This window comes from Panthera onca, chromosome A1, assembly GCF_046562875.1.
Source record: "Panthera onca isolate mPanOnc1 chromosome A1, mPanOnc1 haplotype 2, whole genome shotgun sequence".
In the NCBI taxonomy this organism is placed as follows: domain Eukaryota; kingdom Metazoa; phylum Chordata; class Mammalia; order Carnivora; family Felidae; genus Panthera; species Panthera onca.
In genome coordinates, this window is record NC_138339.1 from 98,957,036 (window position 1) to 98,984,983 (window position 27,948).

The 27,948-nt window shown below is 41.2% G+C and overlaps 1 protein-coding gene and 1 non-coding gene across 2 annotated transcripts in view; both read right to left on the reverse strand.

Annotated features, from left to right (window-relative positions):
- Nucleotides 1-27,948, reverse strand: part of SV2C (synaptic vesicle glycoprotein 2C) — a 221,133-nt gene that overhangs the window by 88,816 nt on the left and 104,369 nt on the right. Inside the window, exons 3-4 of the mRNA XM_060637781.3 lie at nt 22,988-23,168; nt 8,302-8,453 (exon numbers count right to left, since the gene is read on the reverse strand). Of these exons, the coding sequence (XP_060493764.3) occupies nt 8,302-8,453; nt 22,988-23,168 (333 nt within the window). The remainder of the gene's footprint in view (nt 1-8,301; nt 8,454-22,987; nt 23,169-27,948) is intronic.
- LOC132682617 (small nucleolar RNA SNORA38) lies at nt 7,012-7,142 on the reverse strand. The gene has a single exon (XR_009611788.1). It is a non-coding gene; the product is annotated as a small nucleolar RNA SNORA38 (small nucleolar RNA).

The following is a 27,948-nucleotide window of genomic DNA, read 5'->3' on the forward strand; positions in this document are numbered from 1 at the left end:
GAAGGGCCATACAAAAATTTTAGATTATGAACCACATGGATATTTCTAAAGGATTTTCCAGAGAAAGAATGAAATGGTACAGCAGAGATGGCTAGTTGTCTCCCCAAATCCACTCTATCTGATCTGTGTTCTCTCTGCTGCTTGGTACAGAAGACTACTATACATTTCCAAGACTCCCTTGCAGCTAGGAATGGTTACGTGCTGAAGTTCTGGCTAATGAGATTTAAGTGGATTTGTGTGGGACTTCCAGGGAGAAGTGTTTTGTAAAGTAGGCTTCACAACCAGTGCAGAACACAATGAGGGGTGTGAACTCATGACTCTGAGATCAAGACCTGGGCTGAGACCAAGAGTTGGACACTTAACCAACTAAGCCACACAGGTGCCCCTGACCCAGGGAGATTTTTAATGGTAGCACAGGTATAGCCTATAGATCCTTCCTGATTTGTGCTGAGAGAGAGAGAGCCTATAGATCCTTCCTGATTTGAGAGAGAGACAGAGCGCAAGCACGGGAGGGATAGAGAGAGAGGGAGACACAGAATCCCAAGCAGGCTCCAGGCTCCAAGCTGTCAGCACAGAGCCCAATGCGGGGCTAGAACTCACCAACTGCGAGATCATGACCTGAGCCGAAGTTGGACACTTAAATGACTGAGCCACCCAGGTACCTCTGTTTTTTTTTCTTTTATATCCAGTCAATCCTCATCTTTCTTCCCCCTCCAGTCAATCCTAATCTTAACTAACATAGGCGTTAAAGAATGGAATGTGGGATTCTGGAAGAACCCATAGTCCAATGGTTTCCTAGGATTCAAGAGAAAGAATGAGTTGACTTCCGGCTTCTATGTGCATATCTACTTAAAAATTATGGTAGCTATTAGACCTGATACCAGGTGTTGTTACTTAATATGCTAATACATTTTGGTAACAATTGGTTTCATTTACAATCCTACTTACTTCATTTTCTACGTTTAAAAGCATCATTCTGAGAGGAACATTCTTCAGGTTTCACCTGACTGCCTGAGTCTTCAGCCAGCAGCCTCAGCAGGATGCACCCCCACGGTTCTTCACGCCAACACATGAGCAGGAAAACCGTCATAGGTTTAAAGCCCATTTCTCTAAGACTCTGTGTGTAAGATCAATGTGCCTGGCATAATGTCTGGGACATAGAAGGCTCTCAACAAGTGACTGCTGTCCCTTCCCTTTCTAAGGAGCTTGAATGGAAGCATGAAGACCTGAGCACCATGGTAACTGGCTTAATGCACAACAGAAGAGGTGGCTCCTGTGAGTTCACCACGCATACCTCAAAGGGCAGAGTGAGACTGTGCAGAATTCTCCATCACTCAAGGATGGAGACATATCTTTTGGATCTGCAGCAGGGGCTGGGGTGGGTGGCAGGTGGGGGAGCTGGCCCTACCTGACAAACATGTTTCCCCAGGTGATGCACTGAGCATGAGGAGAGAGACAGGAGGGCTGAGGATGGGAGAGCCTGTGGTTATGTCTAAGAAGGCTTCTGAAACCCATAAGCAATGAAACATACTTAGTCATGTCATAGTCTATACATGGTCATATGCTTAAACTATGAGACTGCCTCATGTCCATTTCTTAAGCTCTTAAATAAAGACTTTATTATTATGGGGGTTGATGTATGCCTCTAATGCATAGGGAAAACTGAGCCACAGAGTGAAGGAAATCCAAGCTCAAAGGTCATTTTGTTGAAATCAAAGATCACATGGATTCTAAATTGGACAAATTAAGAAATGCTACTGGTATCCATTGATGTACCAAGTTGATTCCTCCTACATGTCCTACTCACACATTTGAGCATAACATCTTTAGCCCTGTGACATTCAATGAAGTTTGGCAAAGGTAGGCAGCAGGGCTTGGGGCCACTCGGCACCTACCTGTTCTGGCTGGGCTGGAAAGTGGGACCCGGCTGTCACTGTAGCCCTCCCCTGCCACCCTGGAGTGGGTGCAGAATACTTGGCATGCCTCTCAAGCTCTGTTCCTGTATACTTCCCCTTCTTATCCACCTCTACAGCCTTCAAATCATAAGCACAGAGTGAGAAACTATGGTTAGGAAAGGGGAGCAAGCTCCTTTTACTATTCTAGTTCCTTCTTCATACCCTTCCCTCAACATTAGCCCCACCTGTGGAAAAGAAGAAAAAAAGCCCCATTTCCATTTAATGAACATGTGTATCAGGCACTGCGTGGTAACCACTTTTTGTACATAGTCCTTGAATAGAGCAACACTATGGGGTATTAGGCCTGCTTTAGAGATAAAGAAACTGAGGACCAGACAGCCCAACTAACTGCCCTAAAAGTGACAAAACTAGAGAATGGCACAGCCTGCTTGGAACCAGGGCATGTCTTATATCTAACCCCATGCCCGTAACCACTCTGCTGACTGCCGGTGAGCGGAGTGTAGGACACCTTGGCACTGAGGTGGAGCTGGGGTCCGCTGCAGTCCCTGTAACCCACAGGCTGGCTGGCATTTATGCCAGAAAATTAGGACAGTCAGGCTCTTGTTCTTCCTACCTGGTGAGAGTGGCCCCAAGGCTTTAAGGTGGATCTTTGTATAGTGTATGTTCTTCAAATATTAAATCATCCAACAAGTGAATGAATGGAAGATTTGGATTCATTGGATTCCAGGTAATGTAGGTTTTCCAGTATTATTTTTTCCTTGATTCTACCTTAATTTTTTTCCTATTTTTTCTTTCCTCTGACTCCTCTGATCTCCTCACCCTCTAGGTGAGGTTTATTTGTTTCACATACTTTACTACCTACTCTCCCTCTTTTCTTGTAGCTCTTGAGTTCTTGCCAGGATGTGTTGACAGAGTCTGGGTATCCAATGTAGATGAACCTGACAGCAATAAGAGCTACCTTTTTTTCAATGTTTATTTATTTATTTTGAGAGAGAGAGAGAGAAAGAGAGAGAGAGAGAGAGAGAGAGAGAGAGAGAGAATCCAAAGCAAACTCCACACTGTCAGCACAGAGCCCAATGTGGGTCTTGAACTCATGAACCGTGAGATCATGACTTGAGCCAAAACCAAGAGTCAGACTTCTAACCGACTGAGCCACCCAGGTGCCCCAGAGCTACCACTTTTTGAGCACTAATCATGCTCTAACATGGGGTTCTAACATGATCATCAACCTTGACCCCTACCATGATGCTGACCAGAAAATGGGGCGGGAAGAGACTCAACAGCTTGACAAAGCTCACACCCAGAAGCAGTACAGCTGAGAGGCTCCAGATCAGCACTCACTCTCCACCTTTCCCTTGGCCACAGTGCCTTTCCGCTTGTGAACAAAACATACATACCCTCGCCTGTTTCCTTCTTCAGGCAGACAGCCATTCAACTATACTGTGCCCCCTTCACCCAGTTTCATTGTTAAGGAGAAGAAATGGATTCGCTTCACATATCTCTTAACTAAAGGAAGTAGGGACACCTCGGTAGTCAGAACGTCAGGAATATGTGTTTTTAAGCCCAGACATCTCACTGTGGCTGGGGGGGTGGGGAGAAGGAGTGGGCCTGGGCATTACGGAGCCCCCAGCTTGGCTCTGGGGGGTGTGCAGGGAAGGTGGTGAGATGGAGGCTATGGGGCTGTTCCAGTGCTGAGTGCAGCCCACGTGCTCCAGGCTTTAAGAGCTGAGGCATTTTGTGCTGAACAGAGAGCCTTCCCACTTAGCTAATTGAATGTCCTTGCTGCACACTGTCAGGCGGCTCAGCAGGGGACAAACCTCATCTGATGTGCACGCAAATTTAAAAGAGAAAAAGATGACAGAGGGTTTAATGGAGCAGACAGCGCTGCAATCCCACAGCAACTCCAAAGCCCGGGCCTCAATGCGAGCTCTCAGCCTGAGAGGGAAAGTGCTGTGATTCAGCAACCTGCCCAATTTTCCCCAAAGGCACTTGAGGCTTCCATTAAATGCTTAGGTGTCCTGATTACTGAGAGGGGGGAGGCTGAAGGAAAAATCTCATACTTGTGCTATTTTTTCTCTCATGGAGAGCCCCGAAGCTACTGAGTGGAAGGAGCTGGTCACAGGGGAGGTGGCCGGCAGGAAAGGTGATGACATCCAAGCACTCTGCCTTCTCAGGGCCTTGTCAGAGTGGGCAAGGTAATTTTATGTTGGGAAACTTCAGATGGTGGTGACTGTCTGCAGGGAAATCTTCAACCTGCCAGCAGTGACGTGAAGTTCAAGCACCATCATTATCCGATGCCAGTACAGAAACTAGGTGGATTCCTCTGTCCATCACCAAACCCTGGCCACAGCCCACATGGTAATCATCAGCCCTAGCAGCAGTCCAACCCCCCTTCCTGGTGTTGTTTAACTTCATAAGAATCTTTCCAGATTTCCTTTCCCATCCAGTCAAGTCCTGCTTTGCATAAGAAGCTTGTCTGGAGTCAGAGTTCAAGTCTCCTGGCATCAGGTGCAGGGCTTTGTGCAGCGACCCCTCTGCCAAAAAAAAAAAAGCAGAAAGGCAACACCACAGACACCTTCTTATCTCCATCATTTATTATTTGAATTACTTGCAGTGTGGACGCCAGGTTTTGATTCCTTCCCTCTAGCACAAATCCTATTACTGGTGTGAGAAGGGCCAGAATCTGGCTTGAGTCATGTTATTTTGCTCCCAAATTCCTCCCCTGCTGGGTGAAAACTCCTTACAGCACACAGGTGGTGGTGCTCAGAGGTCTCCTAAATGAAGGATGATGGAGGGGCAGGACCCACATGCTCTCATTTCCCTATGGGCTGCGACATCATTTTATGCAATGCAGAATTTCACAGGGAAAAGAGAAACCTTTTTATTTTTTCAGAATCTTCAAGGGAAATAGATGACTTAATACCCCTTGTCTATTTGAAGTAAAATAAAAAGATGTGGCGTTGAGAAGAAGACATACCAAGATGTCAAAGTTGCTTTTTAAGTGATTCTAAGCCTCATGGATAGGAAAGGCCTTCAGCTTGGATGAAACCAACAACATGGAAACCTAAACACCCACTGAATAAGTCAACCATGCCGGTCAGGCTCACTCTTCTTTTTCCTCCCATGTGCAGCCCTCCCTATACATACATGATGAAGTCCCAGGGGCTTCCGAGATCATCCACAGGGAGAGGCAGGGAGCTGCAGAATCTCAAACGTGACTGCAGAGAACCACCTGGGGGCTTTGAAAACCACCCACGCTGAGTCCCCAGCCCAGACAACTGAATTCAAATGATCTGGTGTAGGACCCAAGCATGGGTATTTTCAGGGGGTTAGGGAAGAGGTAAACTTTTAGTTAAGCATTTTTATAAAAAAAAAAAAAAACCTGTAACATCCATATAGTGATGTACACAAATCTTAAGTACCCAGCCTAATGCATTTTTGTAAATGAATACCCCTGAAACACTGTCCCCCACATCAAGATACAAAACATCATCATCCCCTAGGAGCACAGAATTTTTAAAACTAAGTTCTTTTATTTTGAAATAATGAAAACTCTTCAAATTGCAGGCATACAACAATGAACTCAGCAAGCATATTTAAAAATCTCCCCTGTTGATTCTAATATACAGACAGCTTGATTGCAATAATTGTTTTTGCCACATTTCTGGCCATGGAAAGCCTTCAATAAAGCATGGGCATAAGGTTTTAATATTCTGTTTCTGATTTCTTAACCAGGTCATTATTTCTCAAGGTTCCTTTAACATATAAATTAATTTCAGCCTCAGATACATTTGATTTTGTTGTATTGTGATTGGTTTTTTTGGTAATTTTTTAATCAATTGTTTATGATTCACCACTTCAGCTCTTTCCAGTTATGTATGGACTAGGTAGACTTTTTTGCTATAAAAAAGAATATCTTATGTGTGCTTGAGAAAAATAAAGGTGGGATTATACCCATTTTCTGTAGGGTAGCCACTAACTGATGGTTGGCAAGGCTGGAGGCAAAATCTGGAGCCCTCCATGGCTTAAGGGTTGGGATCCGTGAAAGGCAAGAGTCTGAGGAACTAAATACCTAGTGAGGAAAAACAAACAAAAGCAATCATGCCCAGGTCTGGTGGAAATATGGGAACTACAGAAGCCCTACTGACTTGCGAGTTTAGAAAGGCCAGCAGGAGAAATTCTGCCATACGAGGGGGAAGGGGACCAGGAAGGAGACACCAAAAACCTAGGAGTCAAGGAGCTGTGCTGCCATCAGAGGCTGAGATGCAAGGCTGGCCTTGGAAGGAATCCAGCTGCAGAGTGAAATCACCAGCAGTAATTCTCTGCGTGAGCAACTGGAGAGGCCAAGCAGTAGGGTTGCAACCAAGTCCACCTGAATGAGGCACTTTTTAAAAATTGGTACAAAGGTTGCATATGCATATAGAGGCTGAAGGAGCAAGGCTGGGTAAAGCTGGACCCTGCACAGGCTCTGTATCTCCTTTTTATCTCCTTACACATAGTTCCTAAGAAGCAATTCTTTATGTGGCAGTGAAGCGGCTTTTCCTTTCCAAACAGCCAGCTGAGTGGGGCGGGAGCTAGATGTCTTCCTACAGGGGCAAGTTCTGGGGGTGGCTGAGGTCTTCAGGGCCCAGACAAAGGAGGAGAATCACCTAGAATTCCTTGGATGGTGGCAGAAAACGAGCCTTCGGGGGGACCTGGGTAACTACCTGTATGAGGGTATTTCTGGCCCAGAAGCAACCAGAGTGTAAGAAAGGAAAACTCATCACTTGAGCTTGGCAGGCCACACTCAACTTAAGTGTGCGGCAAAGAAAAGTTCTCTTTGGCCAAGTAACCAATTCCTTACATCTTTTTTTCCTTTGATTTCTTTTTTCTTTTTCTTTTCTTTTTTTTCTTTTTTCTTTTTCTGTTTTCTTCTTCTTCTTCTTCTTCATCTTCATCTTCTTCTTCTCTTTCTATTTTCTTCTTCTTCCTCTTCTCTTTCTATCTTCTTCTTCTTCTTCTTCTTCTTCTTCTTCTTCTTCTTCCTCTTCTTCTTCTTCCTCCTCCTCCTCCTCCTCCTCCTCCTCCTCCTCCTCCTCCTCCTCTTTTTTTCCTTCTCTGTTGGATGGTTGATGTTGAGCCTGCAGGGAGCAAGCTGGCCCCAGACTTCTCCAAGTCCACATTTCTTTTCCTCCAGTTCTTACGTGTCCAAAGACAGGGAACTACAGACATGCTTTTGTAGGAAGATTTTATGTTTTTGCTGTCATTGTTATATACAATTTTGATTTGCATGTAAGTTTTTAGGTTTATTAAAATAAAGAGTGTGATAAACCTGAATTTTGTAATGCAGTATATTAAAATAAATTACAATGTATTTTAATACTAAAATCTACATCTTGTCTTTGATTTTAGCAATGAATCAAATTCACAGAAGGTTGTTTCCTAACAGAACTATGCTTTATAATGAAAAATTGCTCTGTTCTAAAACAAAAGCAGAAAACAAGAAAATGATCAAAAAGTGAATTTTTGAAATCTAATTTTTAACTGATGATCGATTCAATTTTAGGTTGAACAAAAGAGTGAGTTTTTGAAGTCACATGTCATTTATTTTATACAGTATTCATATTTTGCAAACTTCAACCTGTTTGCTCTCTTACACACACATGCACACACACACACCACACACACACACATAACCAGAACACCTCCCTTCCTCTTTTGCTTATATATGGAATTTGATTCCTGGATTCTGTGAACCTCTCCCTGCATTTCACTGTTTGTAGATGAAGAAACTGGAAGTTTCTGGCTTTCAAGCAGGACAACACTGCTCAGAAACATGAGGCCTTCAGGTATTCAGAGGTGGTAGGAAGAAGTGCTTAGGGAGAAACTGTGGAGGGGATCCTGGCAGCAAGGACAGGAGAATCACATCTTAAATTCTCAGAGGGTCCATGAGAAGACAGGATTCTTCCTGTTCTCATCTGAGTTATGAGCTGCCAGAAGAGGCAGGGATAACATGGGGCTAAGCTTTGGACTGGACCCAGAGGGACGAATAAAGGTAGTTGTATGTGCCTGATGTATATGACAGTCCCCAAAACAATTGAAGTCATGTTGCCTTATATGCTGATTGAGATCTGTGTCTCCTTACATGTCCATTGGGGTGGGGACTCCAGAGTTGATAGCACATAGAAAGCAAATGAAAGTGATTACTTTAAAAACAGCAAAATGCATAGTCCTCCCTTATACAGGACTCTGTACGGGAGGAAAAAATCCTAGGTATCACAAAAGGGAAAGACTTGATTATGACAGTGTTGTCCTCAAACCAGCATCTACAAGAGAGGGAAGGGATGGAATGGAGTCTGAAGCAAAATAAGGTGCCTGCCCAGCCCACGTAAGGCCAGCCTCTTACCGTAATGCGGGATGATAGCCCAAGCCATGGCAGAGGCGTAGATCCCACCAATCATCCAGAACATGCAGAGCCAGCTCAGATGCTCACCCCGCTTCTCTCGGGCCAGCACTTCAGCAAAGTAGGAGAACACAGTGGGAATGGCTCCTCCAATCCTGCCAACAGGTACAGAAAATACAAGAAATCAGAGCCAGTACAGCCACGTGAGATGCAAAGTACAGAAGCAAAGCAAGCTCTGACAGCACATGCTCTCTCTCTATCCCAGCATATCAAGCAATGTATATTTTCTATCATTTTGTAATTTTAATACTATAATCTCTGTCTAATATAGGTTTATTATCCCTCCAGAACCTGCAATTAAGTAATGTCACCAAAAGGTGGCAGTGGTGCCCTAGTCATGTGGTTTCTAGAGCTTCCCTTGTTTAAGGTTATGACGGGTTTTCTGCTCAGGGTTGAACGTTCTACATATTTGCCAGAATTACAGCATTTGGTACAATCTAGTGAGTATTTTAATTAAAAAATTTAAAAAAAGAGATACTATGATAAGTTCTACCCATGACGTGGTGACTTTGGAAAGAGCTTCAAACGCTTCTGGGAGGCTGTCTGTAACTGCACTTGGTCACTGCTACACTGTGGCAGCTGGTACTGCAGCCCAATCAGGCTGCTGTGTTGATAGACACAGGCTCAATGGGGTTGCTTCCTAGACTGTTCTGGTCTCAGTAGGTTTCAGATTTCAGTAGAACCCAGTAGATAGATGTCACTGCCGCATGAGTACACGTGTAGGTGCACTGGTTGAATCAAATAAGGTGCTGCTGGTTTCAATACTAATAGAAGGGAGTACAATGCTTCCTTCCAGTGGGGCAATTATAAGAGATGCTGACTGAGCTCTAGAGAGATGACATGAGCAGTGACTTCCATTCAGGCTAAGTGTTCTCTAGTGAGTGTATATGGAAAAAATATTTTGTTCATTCTAGGAAGATAGGCCATAAATCTCATCAGAGTTTCAAATAGGTCTTGACCCCCTAAGTTTTAAAACCACTGCCTCAGAAAGTAGGGTTATGGGAAAGCATTACTATCATTCTAAACAGTAATATTAACTCTTTTATTTTATTATTTTATTTTATTTTATTTTATTTTATTTTATTTTATTTTATTCTAGAAAGAGAGAGCATGTAAGCAGGGGAGAGATGCAGAGAGAGAGAGAGAGAGAGAGAGAGAATCCCATGCAGGCACAATGCTCAGCATGGACCCTAATGCAGGGCTCGATCCCACCACTCGAGGATCATGACCTGAGGTGAAATCAAGAGTCAGACACTCAACCGACTGAGCCACCCAGGCGGCACCCCTATGAATTCTTAAAATCAATATTTTTTAAATGATGTACAATAATAGATATAAACAAATTGTAGAGAAAACAGCAATATAGTTTAAAAAATATGTGCTGATTCCTTTATGCTCAGATTTCTGTAAGGTAAATTGCTATTGACATTTCACATCAAGGAAGAGAACATGCATTTATCCATTTAGCAGTAATTGATTTCCTCAGAGCCTTTGATATGATAAAGAAGTATTGGCAATGACTTTAGCAAGTGAAATTTAGAGAAAGGCCTTATCTGTAGCAAACTGGATGTACCAAACAAATCGCAAGATTCATAATGTCATTCTGCATCAAACAGTAGGTCAAAATATGGCACTGCTTCATGCATTTGTCCCTGCTTAAAGTGACGTGGAAGTTATCTACTGTTAGATATGGGCAGACCACTCAGGTCAGTGCTTTTCAGTCTGTGGGCTACAGAATCAACTCAGTAGCTATAAGCTACTAACATTTAAAAATTATAATAGAGATGAAAATAGTTAAGAGCAACTCAAGTAATAAGGATAAGTATCATTTCATGAAACTCTTTCTTCATTATGAACATGTTTATAATGTAGAATGTATATACATTTATGCATATATATGTGTGTGTGTGCCTACATATACATTTATATATAAAATAAATATATATGTATATAAGTGTATAATGGGCTGCAATGTGTTTCTTAGTGGGAACTCTTATTCAAATGGTTTAAAAATCACTAGCTTAAACAGAACTATCCTGTGATCCAGCAATTGTACTATTATGTATTTACCCAAAGGATACAAAAATACAGATTCAAAGGGGTATTTGAATCTGCACCCCAGTGTTTACAGCAGCATTGTCAACAATAGCCAAACTATAGACAGAGCCCGAATGTCCTTCGACTGATGGATGGATAAAGACGAGGGTGGTATGTATTTACAAGGGAATATTACTCAGACATCCAAAAGAATGAAATTTTGCCATTGCTATGATATGGATGGAGCTGGAATGTATTACACTAAGTGAAATAAGTCCATCAGAGAAAGAAAAATACCATGATTTCACTCACGTGCAGAATTTAAGAAACAAAACAGATAAGCACATGGGAAGGGGGGGGAAGAGAAGACAGGGAAATAAACCACATGAGACTCTTAATGATAGAGAACAAACTGAGGGTTGATGGAGGGAAGTGGGTGGGGGATGGGCTAGATGGGTGATGGGAACTAAGGAGACATTTATTGTGATGAGCACTGGGTGTTATATGTAAGTGATGGATCACTGAATTCTACTCTTGAAACCAATATTGCACTGTATGTTAACTAACCAAAAGTTAAATCAAAAAAAGGAAAAAGAAATTCGATGCTGGAAGCAGGGAAGTTGTTGAATGGTGGACTTCCACTTTCTATTTTAAACACTTCCTCATTACCTGAAATACTTTTTAAAAAAAAATTTTTTTTTAACGTTTTATTTATTTTTGAGACAGAGAGAGACAGAGCATGAACGGGGGAGGGGCAGAGAGAGAGGGAGACACAGAATTTGAAACAGGCTCCAGGCTCTGAGCAGTCAGCACAGAGCCCAACGCGGGGCTGGAACTCGGGGACCACGAGATCGTGACCTGAGCTGAAGTCGGCCGCTTAACCGACTGAGCCACCCAGGCGCCCCTGAAATACTTTTTTTTTTAAAAAAGAGCATGCACTGCTTTTATAATTAACATTCTCATTTAAAAAAAATCAAAAGGATGAAAAACAAATTAACGAATAAATAAAAGAATGTTTCTATGCGAAAAAAGAAATGTATTCTGAAGTATCCAGAAGTTGCTGGATTTACCCCCTACTTCCTTGCCTTCCACAGGCTGTTGCTCCTGCCTGGACTGTATTACTTTTTGGGGACTACTTATTTGAAGATTCGATTTAACAATCACTTTCTCAGGGAGCCTTCCCTGAATTTTAAAAATTCAACAAAGTTTCTGAACAGATTTAAAGTGGTTTCATTATAACACACAGTTTCGGTAGGAAATAAAATGGCCGTGTCATCAATCACTTAACACTACTCCTTTTAAATTTGATGTGAAGGATCCGTTTCTCTGCACCATAAAGTCCCAGGCCCCTAGTCTATGCCTCCACTTCGCAATGCATAAAGAGTCTTGGTTTTTATTGACTTTTGACATCCTAATTAATGTTTCATCAGGATTCTGGACATTCCATATGGAAGAGCTATAACTCACATTTCATGAAGGAACAACTGAATGTTAAGATATGCCAGGCCACTCTGAACCAAGATAAATGTACTCCAGGGTGACTAAAATGGCAAGCGGAAAACAGTAAACTTGCCTGTTAGTTTTAAACAAATTACTGTTGCGTAAGGGAATACCAACTTTTAGGGGCACGTGAGCAATCCAGGTGCTTTTGATTCAATGCCTCTTTTTAAGGTGGTTATTTTTGCATGGATGTCTCTCAATATCTGTATGCAAAGCAGACTGCAAGGAACTCTAATATCAATAGATAGATGAGTCTGAAGAATGAGAGAGGGAGTCTATTCAAATCCTTTGCGAAGTTCTTCAGATTCAGAGACCTACAAAACAATCCAAGCATTCACACTTGCTACTGTGGGCTGATCATCCATTTTAGGGAAAATATCACTCCTCCTGTTACTATCATGTCCTTTAAGCAGAAAAAAAAAACCATTAGAGCATGTGGTAATGTTAACTATTACTCGTACTTCATACTCCATCAGAGGTCTTAAACATTATTCACATCAGAGTGAAGGTTCCTTAAAGGTGAGGACTATATTCCATTCATCTTTGAATCCCCATTACCTGGCCCACTGGACATGCACTAAGTGTTCCTCAGAAGAGCTATATTTCATGAAGCCTCTCTGCTGATGGAGGTGCCACTCCAAACCCTCTGGAGAAACTTGTTCTGATGACCTAAACATCTCCCATGAATTAAAAGATACATCTTATGTTTTGGGTCAGTACAACCATAAGAGAAGTCGTGGGTGCTGGGATGGAAGTTCTGATAGCAATAAAGTCCCCACAGAGCTCCTGAAATTACTGCATATCTGAGTTTCCACAGTCACCTCTTGATCAGGTTCCCTGGTGAAAAGAGTCGCTTGGAACCTCTGGGCATAAGAAACACTGTGCAACCCTCTCGGGCACTCTGGGAGCTTCTGAAATACCTTGGTACCTTTCAGAAAAGGGCTGCAGAATGCTAGAATTACCAACAACAATACAAGTTTAGGTAAGAGAGAAAGCACAAGTGTTCATGTCTTACAATATGATTTTGTTCCTGGAAGTGTTGAGGATAAGAAAAAGCTGTCCCCCTCCTTTTTTATAAGTAAAAAAAAAAATAAAATAAAGAAAGAAAAGAAAGAAAATTTTTCATTATTACTCTATCAATAGTTCAATATTTTGTGTGAGGGGCTAATGTGTTTCTTTAATTGTTTTATTGTATCAAGATACAATTTCTGAGAATACATGAGAAGATAACAAATATTTAAATGGAAGTTCTCAAATTCCCATGTATCAGCTGCTGTTAAATACAGTTGGTTGTGTTCACCAGTCTCTCAACAGACATTCGGCAATGTCTGGGTACATTTCTAGTTGTTCACAACTCAGGAGGTGCTATTGGCATATAGTAAGTAGAGGCCAGGGATGCTGCTAAGAATCCTAAAATACACAAGCCAGTTATTCACAACAAAGAATTATCCATTCCAAAATATTAATAGTGTTGAGGTTGAGAAACTCTTGTAATGGGGATTTAATGAAATGATAACTTGTTTTATACTAAAAATCCATAAGATAAGGCATGAAATGGTTATCTTTTACATTATCTGATGCGCAATACATTTCTAAATCCAGTTAGCATGGAGACCTTTTTTTTTTGAAAGAGAGAGACAGAGAGCACGTGCACACTTGAGCACGTAAGCATGAGCAGGGGAGGGGCAGAGAGAATCCCAAGCATGCTCCATGCTTGTCAGTGCGGAGCCTGATCCATAGCTCAATCCCACGAACTGTGAGATGATGACCTGAGCTGAAATTAAGAGTCAGACGTTCAACCAACTGAGTCACCCAGATGCCCCCTTTGTATTGTTCATTATATAATGGTCAATTAACTACTGTTGAAGTTTTCTCAAATTCACATTTGATGGCATGTTTACATAAATGAAGCAATCAGATCAAGATGGTTTATAATGACTTTTTCTCAGGATCAGATATTGAATCTATTTTATTAGCTGTCAAAAAGGGTCAAATCTTAATTATATTTGGTAATAGGAGGCTTAGAGGGAATAATAATTCACACCCACACTCTATGTAGGTGGAATATTAGCCAGATTAAAACAAAATTGAATTGACACAGCTGAAAGAGTTGATATTTGGAATTTCAGAGTTGGAGTTATTCTTAAGAAATAGTAATTAATGTTGGGTTTTTACAACTTTAATAATAGAAATATAAAGAAACTGGGGCACCTGGGTGGCTCAGTCAGCTAGGCGTCTGGCTTTGGCTCGGGTCATGATCTCATGGTTCTTGGGTTCTAGCCCCACGTGGGGCTCTGTGTTGACAGCTTGGAGCCTGGAGCCTGCTTTGGATTCTGTGTCTCCCTCTCTCTCTGCCCTTCCCCCATTTGCGCTCTGTCTCTGTCTCTATCTCAAAAATAAACACTCAAAAATTAAAAAAAAAAAAAGTATAAAGAAGCTAAAAAAAACTGTGTTAAAACACATTCTAGAATAAGTTGGGACCACTCTCCAACCCCATTCTACATGCACGTGCGCCCCCATCTGTGAGCGTACACACACACACATACACACACACACATACACACGCACCCCACCTCAAAAGGTCTACATATGACTCAATACCAGGCATCTTGTGAATATCATGAAACATATTTATTTTCCTCAATAATCTAAGGCAAATTCATGAGCGGGATATTGTATACGGCAAAGGGTGTGTCAGCTTTACAGACAAAATATCTCCTCTGTCGGGAATATGAGACACATAAGTTAAGTCAGTTTAGCACAGCAGGATGAAAGAGAATGCCAAATATTAATGTCTGCACAAACTTCACTGAGAAACTGAGAAGACTGATGATCTTAAGGCTGCAAATTTCACAGCCTTACCTCATACTAGTCCAGTTCAGACGGCAGCTATGGTAGATTATGTTGGTCCCTGTACCTCATCATACTGGTTTAGGCTGGCTACTGAGGCAAAGATAGGGAAGAGTTCAGGGTTTTGCAATAAAAGAGGGAGGCTATGGATAAAAAGAGTAATTGTACTTAAAATGGCTTGAAATATGACAGTTTAGAGGAAAAATTACGGAATGTCTGATGAGTTCTTGTCCTGAGGAGGGATTCTATTGAGTAATTCTGTTCTGCTCTAATTCCCCAGTAAGCATGTAACAAAGAATAATTTCATTCTAACTTATTTCACCATGTGATTGTCAAATGGTCCTTCACCTCAATCTTCCATCTTCCATTTCCACTGGGAAATGGGGCATTAGGTGAGGACAGAATTCAGGAGGAAGTTTAATATGCACTGTAAAGTCACATGCTCCATACTGATAATATGCAGAGGGCGAAGTCTACCCGAGCTGACTCTGACAGCTTTTACTAAGATGGGTATTATGGGCTTATAAAAAGAATACTGAATGGTGAAGTCTATACTGGGTATAGTCTGTACAATTACAAGAAAGTTGCATGAAAATATCCTTTTAATCCTCACTCAGAATCAACAAAAAAATGAAAATCAATGACACTGAACTGCCAGGCAAATTGCACAGCAATTCAGAACCAATTCATTATGCTTTATTGAATTGGACCCAGAAATAAACAATTAAAGCAGCAGTCCTGAAGAAGGACTTTTCAGTGACTTCCTTTTCATGAAAGCAAACAGATTACTACAGAGGCTTAGAGAAAAGAGTACAGATCTAATGGTTTCTGAATGGGCTGGGTTCACACAGAAAATGAGATTGCTGCATTGATTAGAAAGCACCTGTTCATTACAGTACTCAAGATAGAAACAGGAGAACACTTACTGGTAACCGAACCAGTCATCAAATCAAGAGTGGGAATCTCCCATACCCAGGGGCAGTGCTAAAGGATGTGTGGTTTGGGTACCTCTAGTTTTCCACTCTCCAAAGCCACAGATTTAAACAAAAACTCATAATTCTTTGATATGGGCAGTTGTTATTTTCTCAATATTAGGTAAAGTATGGATAGAATAACTGGTAGAAAACTTGACTATTTTAAAAAATATTGAGATGTAAATATCTAATTTGGATAAAAGATGTGTTTCTAAGAAAACAGCTTCAGTACAACTCTCTTAGCCCTCGTTTGCAATCAGGTTGCTACCCTAAGGCCCCGAATCTATAGCATCCACAGCAGCACAGATACTATGCCGGCGGGGGGGGGGGGAGGTGTAGCCGTACATCAGGATTCTAATGCTGTCTTGAAAAACAAAATTAATCTAGTTCTGGAAAGAACTGGAAGAACGCATTCCAGGACCACCTAAATAGTGTCATGAATAAAGGTGGTGACGAACACTACGATGATCTGTAAGAAGTGACGACAAAACACATGGACTTCTCCAGTCACGTGCTGTGTGCATCCAGTCATCCACTCCTCCACTCACCCTCTCCCCGAGCTACCATTTGACCTGTCCTCCACCCCACCCCCTCCAGCCAGACTCTGGGCGAAGGACATCACGGTTGCTGGAGGTACAGGTGTAAAGAACACAAGTCCCTGCCCTCAAGGAGCTGACAGAGTCTTTTCTAAAGAGCACATATGGGGGGGCGCCTGGGTGGCTCAGTCGGTTAAGCGGCCGACTTCGGCTCTGATCATGATCTCGCGGTCGTGAGTTCGAGCCCCGTGTCGGGCTCTGTGCTGACAGCTCAGAGCCTGGAGCCTGCTTCAGATTCTGTGTCCCTCTCTCTGACCCTCCCCTGTTCATGCTCTGTTTCTCCCCGTCTCAAAAATAAATAAACGTTAAAAAAAAAAATAAAAAAAAAAAAGAGCACGTATGGCTAATTTCTCACAATTATACACTATAAGTCTGGAAGGCCTTTTGCTCTGTTACATCTTTCTTGGGATCAACAGAACCTTTGCCAAAGAGCAACTGGGAAATAAGTGTCCAAAAGGTCAACCTTTATGTTGGAAATTCTCATATAAGCCATTGTCTAAGATAGTGCTTTCCGAAAGAAGTATCATGTGAGCCACATATATAACTTTAAATTTTCTAGAAAAGAAATTAAGACAAAGAGGAAAACAATCAGCTGAAGTTAGTTTTAATATATATTCATTTAACTCAATATATGTTCAAATATTGTCATTTTAACATGTAATCCATATACAAATTATTAATGAGGTATTTGCACCCTTTTATATGTGCTAAGTCTTTGAAACCAGTGTTATGTATTTTGCATTTACAGCACATCTCAATCTGGCTGCATTTCAAGTGCTTGGTAGTTACATGCTGCCCGTTGGACAACACAGGCCTAAGAAAACAATGACTTACTGTTCACAATTCAGGTGTGTGATTACTTTTGGATCAAAAATAATTTAATCTGTTGCCTCATCTTTCACAGTAGCACAGTTCTCCGTACTGATTCTCTGGGTCAGAAACCTTTCTGAATTGATTTGTTCAAAATGTTTATTTAGTGTCTATCATGTATTGGGCACTGTGTCATATGAAATCAGAGATACTTCTCATTGAATCCGAGACAGCACAGCCTGGTGGTATAAACGTGGATTCTGGAGCCAGACTGCCTGTGTACAACTACATAACTTGCTATGTGACCTTGGACGGTTATTTAACCTCTCTGTGCCTCAATTTCCCTATCTAGAAAATGGGTAGAATAAAGGGTATCTTCTTCATAGGGTCACCATGAGGTTTAAGGGAGTCAATATTATAAGTGCTTAACATAGCATCTCTTGTAGGGCAAGCACATACAGGCATTTGATAAAACACATTTTAAGAGTTTCGCAAATTTTGAAATGAGTCTGCATTTTTCAAATATGATAAGGAAATCAAATGTATCTTAAGAGAAAGACTACTTTAAGGGGAGAACCTTATACAGTTCAGAATGAGACTAAAACTCAGAAGACCTGAGGATCTAGTGAACATTTGGAAGCTGCTTAATCTATCTGTGACACTAGCTTCTAATTAAAAAAAAAAAGCATAATATTTTTGCATACCTACTTATTAAAAATGTTGTGGGAATAAATGAGATGCTCAGTATAAAACACTGAAGAATTCCAGTTAGTGGGGATCATTTCTACAAAGCGATGGTATTCTGGTTCTAATGCAGTTAATAGAGGGATATTGAAAGTAGCTCTGAAGTATGCATTTGTGAGGCTCCGTTTGCAGAAGGAGTAATGGCTATTTGTTCAGTCTGATATACAGACACACAGAAATTTCATTTTGATTCTGTTGCTGTTATATTTTCCTCCTGACCTTTATGCCAGGCCCTCGGTGAGAAGCTTCCAACTCTGACGTTGCCCAGCATTTGAAGCATTACAATTCCCATAATTAACAGTGACTGGAAACAAATAATTTAATTCTGGGGCAAATGAAAATGAATCAGTGGTGTCAACTCCATTTCCTCTCTTCCTAGTTTTCTGTAACAAAAGAGGAGAGGGAAGTGTCTATTCCCTGGTGTGAGATTCACTTAGGAAAGTGAGAGACAGATGAATAATTGGTGATGTCCTATTCCTCATTCTCACTGTTGTCTCCAGCTAGAAAATCATTCTTTGTACCGAATAAATATTTAAAGGCACACAAAATACAGCAGCTGGACATATTTATGTTTCTAACAAAATATACTCATGACTTGGTGTGGGAAATTAAGAGGAAAGCACATTTAAAGGCAATAAAACCACAAACTAAGGTAGACCGCAGGCTAAATGAAGTAATCCTTCCCAGTCTCCCTTATCTGCAGAGATAGGAATATAACACAGTGCTGTCGATGCTTCAGCAATGAAATAAGACAGAACAGCTGGCAACCAGTGGCATTTGCAATAAAATCAACATGAAGGTATCTTGACCTTGGATTCAGAATGCAGTTTACTTATGTACAGAGTTGTTAGTTCAAAAGGACTAAGTTGTAACTTCAGTCCTAGCTGTGTCTTCCTGGTTCCATCACTGAACCAAAATCTGCAAAATGAAGGCTCTGCCTATGACCCAGAAATGCTCTTCCTCCTCTGCAATCCCTAGTGTGTGGAACTGGTGGACAGGTGGTAGACCAATGTGGAGATTCTTTCAGTAACGATGTCTATTCCAATTATGCATTCTGGAACTGGGAAATGACCATAGGATGGATTCAGTGGGTACCGTGGGTCCCGCTTTGAGACGGACCTGAGCTACAGCTCTATGATCTCCCAAGCACCATAAGCCCCTACTCTGACTGGTGAACCTCAGTGACAGTTTGGATCTCCTGGAATTAGTGTCACTTCAGAGCCAGTGCCTAGTAAGCCCCCTCCCCCCAAAGTCTGATTATCTCCTTTCCCCTCAGCAGTGTAACCCTGGCAAAAGGCCATAAGTCTCTTGGGGAAGGCTGAATGAAAGATTAACAGTGCATAGTTTCAGTAGTATACTAATGTCCTGAAGAGACTGTCTCCCCTTTATTTGAGGCATTCTGGGTCTGTAAACTGGCTCAAGTCAGGGAATTCACTGATGGGCCACAACTCTCTCATGAGCCTCATGCCTTTTATGATTCAAGTTAAGCTTTCTTTCACTTGACCTAGAATTCTTCTGCTTATCCAGACCAACTAAGACTATAGCAAGCTTCCTATCTATTTCACTTCTGGCAACACCACAATCAAGTGGCCAATACAACAGGTCTAACCACCCGTGGGACTGGTGTCCTTTACAGGTAACGATGCCCACCTTGCCTTGAGCAGACAGGCCCCCTCCTCTTGGAATTTACAAGCTGGAGGAGGAGAGAAATTAACACATGAAAAGCAAATATTTTGCAGGTTCTGTAGTGAGAGCCACTGGAAGGGCTGGTCTCAGGATGCCCTGGTCTTTCTGATGCCCTGAGCTCTAAGAGTTCTGGGAGAACTTCTGATAGCAGAAAAGATGGCATGAGCCATAGTCCTGGGAAACACATGGAGCATTGACAGGTGTGAGCATCAGAGGCCCATGACAGAAAAACACCAACCTTCTGAAACCTTATTTCCTTGGTCATCTAGTTTTACTCAGTTTAGAACTCAGATCAGATGGGGATGACGGGAGCTCTTACCTAAGTACAAACAACAAGATCTCTGGAGAAAGCAGAGCCTTGGCTGAACTGGCCCAGAGATTCAGAGAGTGAGTCAGGGTGTCCAGATGGAACTTGAGAGATGCCGAGAAAAGCCCTCTATCACAGAGAGAGCGTCTCACATGTTGTGTGTAGGTGACATGGCTCATAAACTCAGCCAAGGAATAAAGATAACTTTCTTCATTTTCCTTAACAACTTCATTTCTCCAGTCCCCTCAGCAGCTGGATCCCACAAAACTCTGGGTGTTTTGCACCTGAACTTCCCCTTCAGCCCCCCGCCCCCAGCCTAGGGAATCTCCATCTCTTTTCACAAAAGAAGAATCAGGCTGGAAAGCCTGAATGACTCTCCTAAGGTCCCCAGTAAAGGGCAAGGGTGTGGTGAACTTGGATTTCTGGACTCCCAGCACTGTGCCAACTTGGCGAAGGCACAGTGTGTTAGCCTCTGGTATCACAATTTATGGAGCCTAGCTGAGTTAGCAATACACAGACTGTGCTTTGCCAGGTAGATTATGTTATTTAGAAGTCAGCAGCCCTGAACTGCTGGCTGAGGAATGATTTGTCTGCGACAGGGAAGTGGATGATATCCTGAATATATCCAGGCAGTGTCTGCTTCTGTACTGCCCTTGAACTAACTTCTAGGCAGTCCATTAGCCTGGAGTATTTTGCAACCACCATAATAGCCCTTTTCTCTGCAGTCAATTGGGTTGACCACGTCATAATCCAGAACTGGCAATTAAAACTGCTATAATGATTTGACCACAGTCGGGGACTTTTGAGTCCATGGATATCACTGCAATTTCCTGGATACGATTGTAAATGGAAAGGACTAGAAGGTTCAGAACTTAGGTGTTAGCCTTTTCGCGGAAGGCTTGTGGTATTACGTCGCTAAGAAAAAGTAGAAAGGAGACTTAGCCTTTCCTGGTGGCAAGAATGCCTTATCCTATGGACCCCGAGAAGGTCCTTTAAACAAATAGCCCAAGACAACACCTGTTCTTCCTCAGGGACCCCGGCTCACTCAGCATTAGGTCTGCTGCAGCCCCTTGAATCCATGATCCAAATTACCTCCCCAGGTTGCCCTGTGTATCGCCAATATCATACAGAGCTCTGAGCGCCAAGGGTCCCCTCTGCTGAGGAAAGGCCTTCTTGCTCTATCATTAAAAAGCAAATGATTGATTCTGATAACTTGTTTCTCAAGGAAAAAATATTCTTACACTTTCCCAAACTTTCCAATTTTCTTGGTTTATTGCAATGATCTACTGGAATGTCTTCACTCTAAGGAGAGCTCTTGAAATTTGGGCAACTTACTCACATATTTGCAAAGTTCCCACTGTGTGCAGAGCATAGCATACGAAGGTCTATAAGAAGATGAAAAAGCACATTAGAAAAATCTGTGGATAACCCACCAATCTCAATATGCACACACATCTTGTGGCATAAAGTGATGTAAAAGTCAAATATTTTGAATGAGTTATAAAAGTGATGCATTAGTCTACATGTGGAAATCTTTGAACTCTTGAAGTAACCAGTTATACAGTCTTTCCCTCTGATGCCTTATGTTTCTCTTTATTTTAGCTGTGATTTTAAAGCACTACTTTATGTAATTAAGGAAGACCTGATGTAGTTCTTTGATCTCCTCTTTTGGCAAAACTGTGTTTTGCTGTGTGGGTACCACTCTCATCAACAACCACAACTAATATGCTTCTCAAATTCATAACCCAGGACTGTCTCCTTTCCTTTATTCAGTTATTTACTTTTATTTTATGTTATTCCTATAGATTCATCTTGTGACAGATACCTCAGAAAGAACATCTCTAAGGAAAATAAAGTTCTCAAACAGAAACTTTGTATTTTTACTATTATTTTCCTTGTTGAAGCAGAGTATCTTGGACTCTCCTAATTAAGCTGTTGGGTTTTCCTAAGCTGTGGATTCACTTAGGGTAGTAACAAGTGCTTCAAGCTCTTTAAAGAAAATGGCTCCACCATTGGCTATACAGCTGTCCCCCATTATCTGCAATTTCACTTTCCCCAGTTTCAATTACTTGTGCTATCAGTTCCTCGTGGTCAACTGCAGTCCAGAAGCAGACAATCTTCCTTCTGACTCATCATCAGAAGGTCAATAGTAGCCTAACACTACATCACAATGGCTACATCATTCACCTCACCTCATCTCATCATGTGAGCATTTTATCATCTCACATCATCACAAGAAGAGGAGAGAGTACGGTACAATAGGATATTTTCAGAGAGTATATTCACATAACTGTCATTACAGTATATTGTTATAATTGTTCTATTTTTATTAGTATTGTTGTTGTTAATCTCTTACTGTGCCTAATTGGTAAGTTAAACTTTACCATATATATATATATATATATATATATATATATACACACACACACACACACACACACACACACACACACATATATACACACACACATACACATACATACATACATACATAAAAAAATAACCTAGCACATACAGGGTTCAGTAATATCTGCAGTTTCAGGCATCACCTGGGGATTTTGGAACGTATCTCCCGTGAAGAAGGGGGAGCTATGGTACTATGCCATTGCACTTGGCTAACAACACAACTTCTGTTAATTCAGTAAAAATCAGGAACTTATAAAAAGAATGTATTACATCTCAAGAAGTAAGGCTTCCTACCAAGTTAAATACGTTGTTAGCATAGATCAATAAAATAACATTTGCTTGAGACACACTCATACTGGATTTAAGAGCAAGCCTGAATGGTTTGAACCTTTAACTAGCTCATAATAGGTAGGACCTTAGCTATTTCTTGCTTAAATTAAATTTTCAGAAGAAAAAGCACTTATGAATGCATTCTGACATAGATTCCATTTAAAGTAAAACCATTTCCTGGAAGTAAAATACTAAAAGAATCAGCCACTAGAACATAGATGTATTCTCTCTTCTCTCCTGTACTTACGGGTCGATAATTATATTTCTAAGAACCAATACTGCAGTTCTTAAGAGATAATTTTTCAGTCATGAGGTCCTCTAGAGTGGAAAACATACACAATTATGAAAAATAAACATATTGCTATAAAATATGAAGGAAAAAACCTTACCCGAATCCAGAAAGTAAGCGACAGAAGAGAAAAAATCCATAACCTTGGACAAAGGACGAAAGGAAGGCAAAAAATCCGTTGATAGACATGCAGATCAAAAGAGACTGCTTCCTCCCCACTTTGTCTGCCAGTCCTCCCCAGAAGAAAGCCCCTGCCATCATCCCGAGGTACACTATGCTGCCTGCAACACACAGAAAACAAAGAAACATGTCAGAGATTGGGAGCAAATGACACATGTAAGAGCAAATGAACAAGAGACAAAATACATTTCAGCACTTGTATGGGAACAATTTCCTTTAAAAAATATATCCTTCAGGGGTGCCTGGGTGGGTCAGTCGGTTAAGTGCCTAACTCCTGATTTTGGCTCAGGTCATGATCTCATTGTTCATGGGATTGAGCCCTGTGTCAGGTTCCTCACTGACAGTGCAGAGCCTGCTTGGGATTCTCTCTCTCTCTCTCTCTCTCTCTCTCTCTCTCTGCCCCTCCCCTCCTTGCTCTCTCTCTCTCTCTCAAAAAAAAAAAAAAAATATATATATATATCTATATCTACATATATATATATATATATATATATATATATATATATATATATCTACATATACATACATACCCTTCAGGATACACAAATCATCTTTCAAGTTGGAAAGTAAGCTCTCTGTGGGCTACCTTTAGCTGTCATGATCAATGACAAAGGCAAAAGACAAAACTGCAATGTTCTCACCAACCTCGTGATAATGGGTACATAGTGCACAGGCACAAGGAGGCTCCGCCCAGAACAATCCTGGAGTTTGACTCTCAGGCATGTCACCTTTGGTCCAAATGCCCAGCTTAGCACCATGACAAGGTCAAGATGGGAGACTGAGTCAAGGGGTCCCTGATCAAATGGGTCCCTCAGCCTGCTTCAAATCTCTGCCTTTAGCAGATGAATGGACCAAGGCCAGACTCTTATAGACTCTCTAGAGGATTCCATGTATCTTTCTCTCTGATTTCCCCTGAAAGTCCTGGCCCTTCCTGGGGAAGGTAGGTTTAGAGATTATAAGAATTAATCTTAAAATAGTCTCAAACTTTGCTCATAAGAGAAAATATTCTCTTGGATCAGAAGCTTAAGGAGTCTAAGGAGAAGAAAAACAGCTGTTGTAGTTTGGGAACTGTTAAACTTATCATGGTTGGCTTTACTTCCATAGCGGAAACAGATGCAAAATTAAGAGTTATATCGATGTCCCTCTTGGTGTCATTGCGAATACACACGTGAGTTTTCTAACTCACTTGCTTCTTCTAAAAAACCAGGCCCCCAGAAGCCCTGTCCCAAATCTTTCTCAGGATGAAATAATATGAGGTATGGAAAAGTTACTTCAGGGAAGTTTCTAAAAGGGTGTGCCAATGTCTAGGGGAAACGACATAGTTCATAAATGAAAGTCTATTCTATCTGGATGTGGCATTTAAAAAGCTGCTACAACATCTCATAACCATTTCTGCTTTTCCCCCACTTCACCAAACCACCTCTTCAACAGTTCCTTTTCAAAGGCACATTCAAGATACTCAGCAGCATTAAAGTAACAAGTTAAAAAAACACAATTTATTGCTTCAGATTAGTTTGGGAAATATCCTATTTAAAAACTCACCCTGAATTCATTTGCTTAATACACAGCTAATGGATCAATATGAGACCCAGAAGGAGAACATCTGGTAAAGGCTGATGACCTTGACATCAATGACCTGTGGACGCTGCTTTGCAGATAGCTGAGTATGAGCAGCTACAATGGATGGCAAATTTTGGAACAAATGTGCAGGAAGACAAAACAAAAGCCATTTTCATTTAGATGGGGGTACTGCAAAGGGGTGAGTGGTCATCCTCTGCCTTGGTGGGAATGACATGTTTTTCCCTATACTACGGGGCTAACGATACAGAGATCATCCTTCTCAAAAAAAAAAAAAAAAAAAAAAAAAAAAAGATACTCAAATCACAAAGCCCAGTGCATGGTCACCAGACAGTTTAAAGACTGTATCAGCACAAGGCAAAGGAATTCCCAAAGGAGACAGATTCACCCAGGGAAATGCATATGAAGCAATCTCTTATTTATAGCATAAGAGGCTCAAGTTGGCTACTCATGCCTCTCAGAAGAATAATCAGTAGCAAAGCTTTTCATAATACCTGTTTCTTTAAAAATGCCTACAGACCAGAAGGTGAGCTCCCATAGATCAGGAGGGGCCTATGGCTGCTGCAGCCTAAAGATGTGGCAGTCTCTCTTGTAGTCCCAGCCCCAAAGACAAAAACTGGTCACCAGCAATTGCTGAACCCTTACCAGCTCTAAGTGCATGAATTAATGTGTTTACTCCTCACAACAATCCTTTGAGGTTAATACTTCGGAACCCAGTCACTGGCACAGACAAGTTAATGATTTGACCATCGAAAAGTTAGTGGCTGGTGACTACGTCCCAGCCCATCAGCAGTTCTTTGTGTAATGTTGTTAACAACTCCTTTAACAATCCTGGCTGCCCTCCTGTGAAAACATCACAGTTCATCCAGGCCCCTCTGTGGGGGTACCATCTAGAACTGAAAGCACTATTTCACATGTCTCTGAGGTGTCTTCTCCTTAACTCACAGAATTAGAGTTAAGTCCAGGGTAGCAGAGTATGATAGACAGGAGCGAGGGGCAAATGCTGCCTCATTCTTCCCAAGCATATGACAAGGGGTGCACCCCTTGTTCTCTGACATTCCAAATGGGCATGCCCCCAGCCATTGATGGGAGGTAAGGGGGTCAATGCTGAAAATAGCTCAGTGGTGCCAAGGAAAAATGAAAATCTAGTGTTCTTGCTAAAAATGACATGCAGTGTTTCAAAGGAGGGCAACTCCTTCCATTGTCTGGTTGTAGGAGGCATGATGCTCCTGCTGGACTGGGCTCTATATCCTAGCATCCTCCTTATTCTTAAGTCGGTCACCTGTTGCCTCATCTTCACTAAGCCAGACCACAGATTTATGAAGTCATGATTCCAGCACTTTAAGAACTCATAACCCGTTGCTAGATTTTCCCACCTGGCAGTAGTATGAGAACACGGCCCCACCATGGGAGCTTCTTAAAGCTCAGGTACAGTAAAGGCTGCATGAGCTGGGCTTGCCCTTGACTTCTGGAATGGAGATAGCTCAGTGATTTGACAAGGGGCAGAACACCCTCATTTATCGTTAGCACTGTGTACTTAAGCAACCCCAAAATAATACTCATTAGAGATTTTAATATATAAAAGAGTAAAATAAAAATGGCCCATCCTTCAATTCCTCTTTCCTTATTTATAAAAATATATAATATATATACTATTTATATTTTGTATTATAAAATATATTTTATATAATAATTTAAATATAATATATTTTATATAATATAATTTTATGCAATTTTAAAATAAAATATATATTTTAAATAATAAATTATATTTTACATAATAAAATATAATATATTTTTTATTTTATATAACATATTATATATAATATATATTTTATATACTATATTATATTATTTTATATTACATATATTTTCTACATTATTTTATATAATATATTATATATTGTATATTCTCTCCTGCTCTTGACCTTCTTCCCAGAGGTAACTATTATCAATTTTTCTTCTTCCAGAAAGTTTATACCTACAAATATAGAAAAATGGATAGCCTTCAGGAACATTTTTTTGTTCCTGCATAATATTTATCTTTTCTCTTGTGTTTGGAATTTCCAAACTTAGCAAACCAGAAATAAATCTCTGTCAGAAATTTAATAACTATACTTCAAGATACATTTAATATATTTCAGAAAAGCACTCACTATAACTACTAGGGGAAAATCAAACAGTTATTTTTCTGTCTTGTATTTTTTTATATGCCTAAAATAAATATGCCTCAATCTCCTTAAAAGAGAGAATATTAAATTCAATTTTAAAGAACTTATTGAGCACCCACTATGCCTGATTTTTCCTGAAGTGCTAGAAATATAAGGATTTATAAGTCCTGATCCCTGCACTTACAAAAGAAAAACTTAGCAACCCTTTATCTGATGCCTACTCGGAGCCAGGAAAAGAGGCAGACAGTTACACACCCATTATTTTACACAACCCTCCCAACAACCCCATCTGATCGTGGCCACTGATGAGTGGAGCATCCAGGCCAAAACCTTCCATGGCTTCCTGGGGACATATGACCAGGACAAAACAGTGCTGAAGTGCACCCTCAGGGACCTGGGTTCCAAGTCGCTGAACTCTTTCTATTCCATCCAGATGGCTTAAGGAGCTCATAATTCAGTGAGGGAGACATCAGGCACATAACAGAATGAGCCCAGCCATGAAGTGTGTGCTCCAGTGGAGGCGTAACTGGGGCAGGGGGACGAGAGGTGGCTACTAATTCTGACTGTGGCATCTGGAAAGGGTTCACTGAGAACAGAATATTTGGGAGGATTCTGAAGGATAAGAAAGATTTCAAGATGGCATTAAATTCCTCCACAACTGATAGGTTTAGCAAAATGAAATGTAGTGTCAAGTTGAATCTTCACTTCTATTCTGGCTAAAAATATGTTTCACATCTAGGGGCACCTGGGTGGCTCAGTCTGTTAAGGTTCCAACTTCAGCTCAGCTCATGATCTCACGGCTGGTGAGTTTGGGCCCCGCATGGGGCTCTGTGCTGACAGCTTGGAGCCTGGAGCCTGGAGCCTACTTGGGATTCTGTGTGTGTGTGTGTGTGTGTGTGTGTGTGTGTGTGTGTGTGTGTGTCTGCCCCTCCCCCGCTTAAACTGTGTGCGTGTCTCTCTCTCAAAAATACATAAACATTTAAAATATTAAAGAAAGAAAATGTTTCAGCTCTAAAGATAACAATCTTTTGATCATACGTTGCATATTATTGGTAATTAGACTGTCCCTCTGGGTACGCCATGGACAGGATTCAGCCTCTCCAGTAGCTTATTGGAGACAAACAGCACAGTT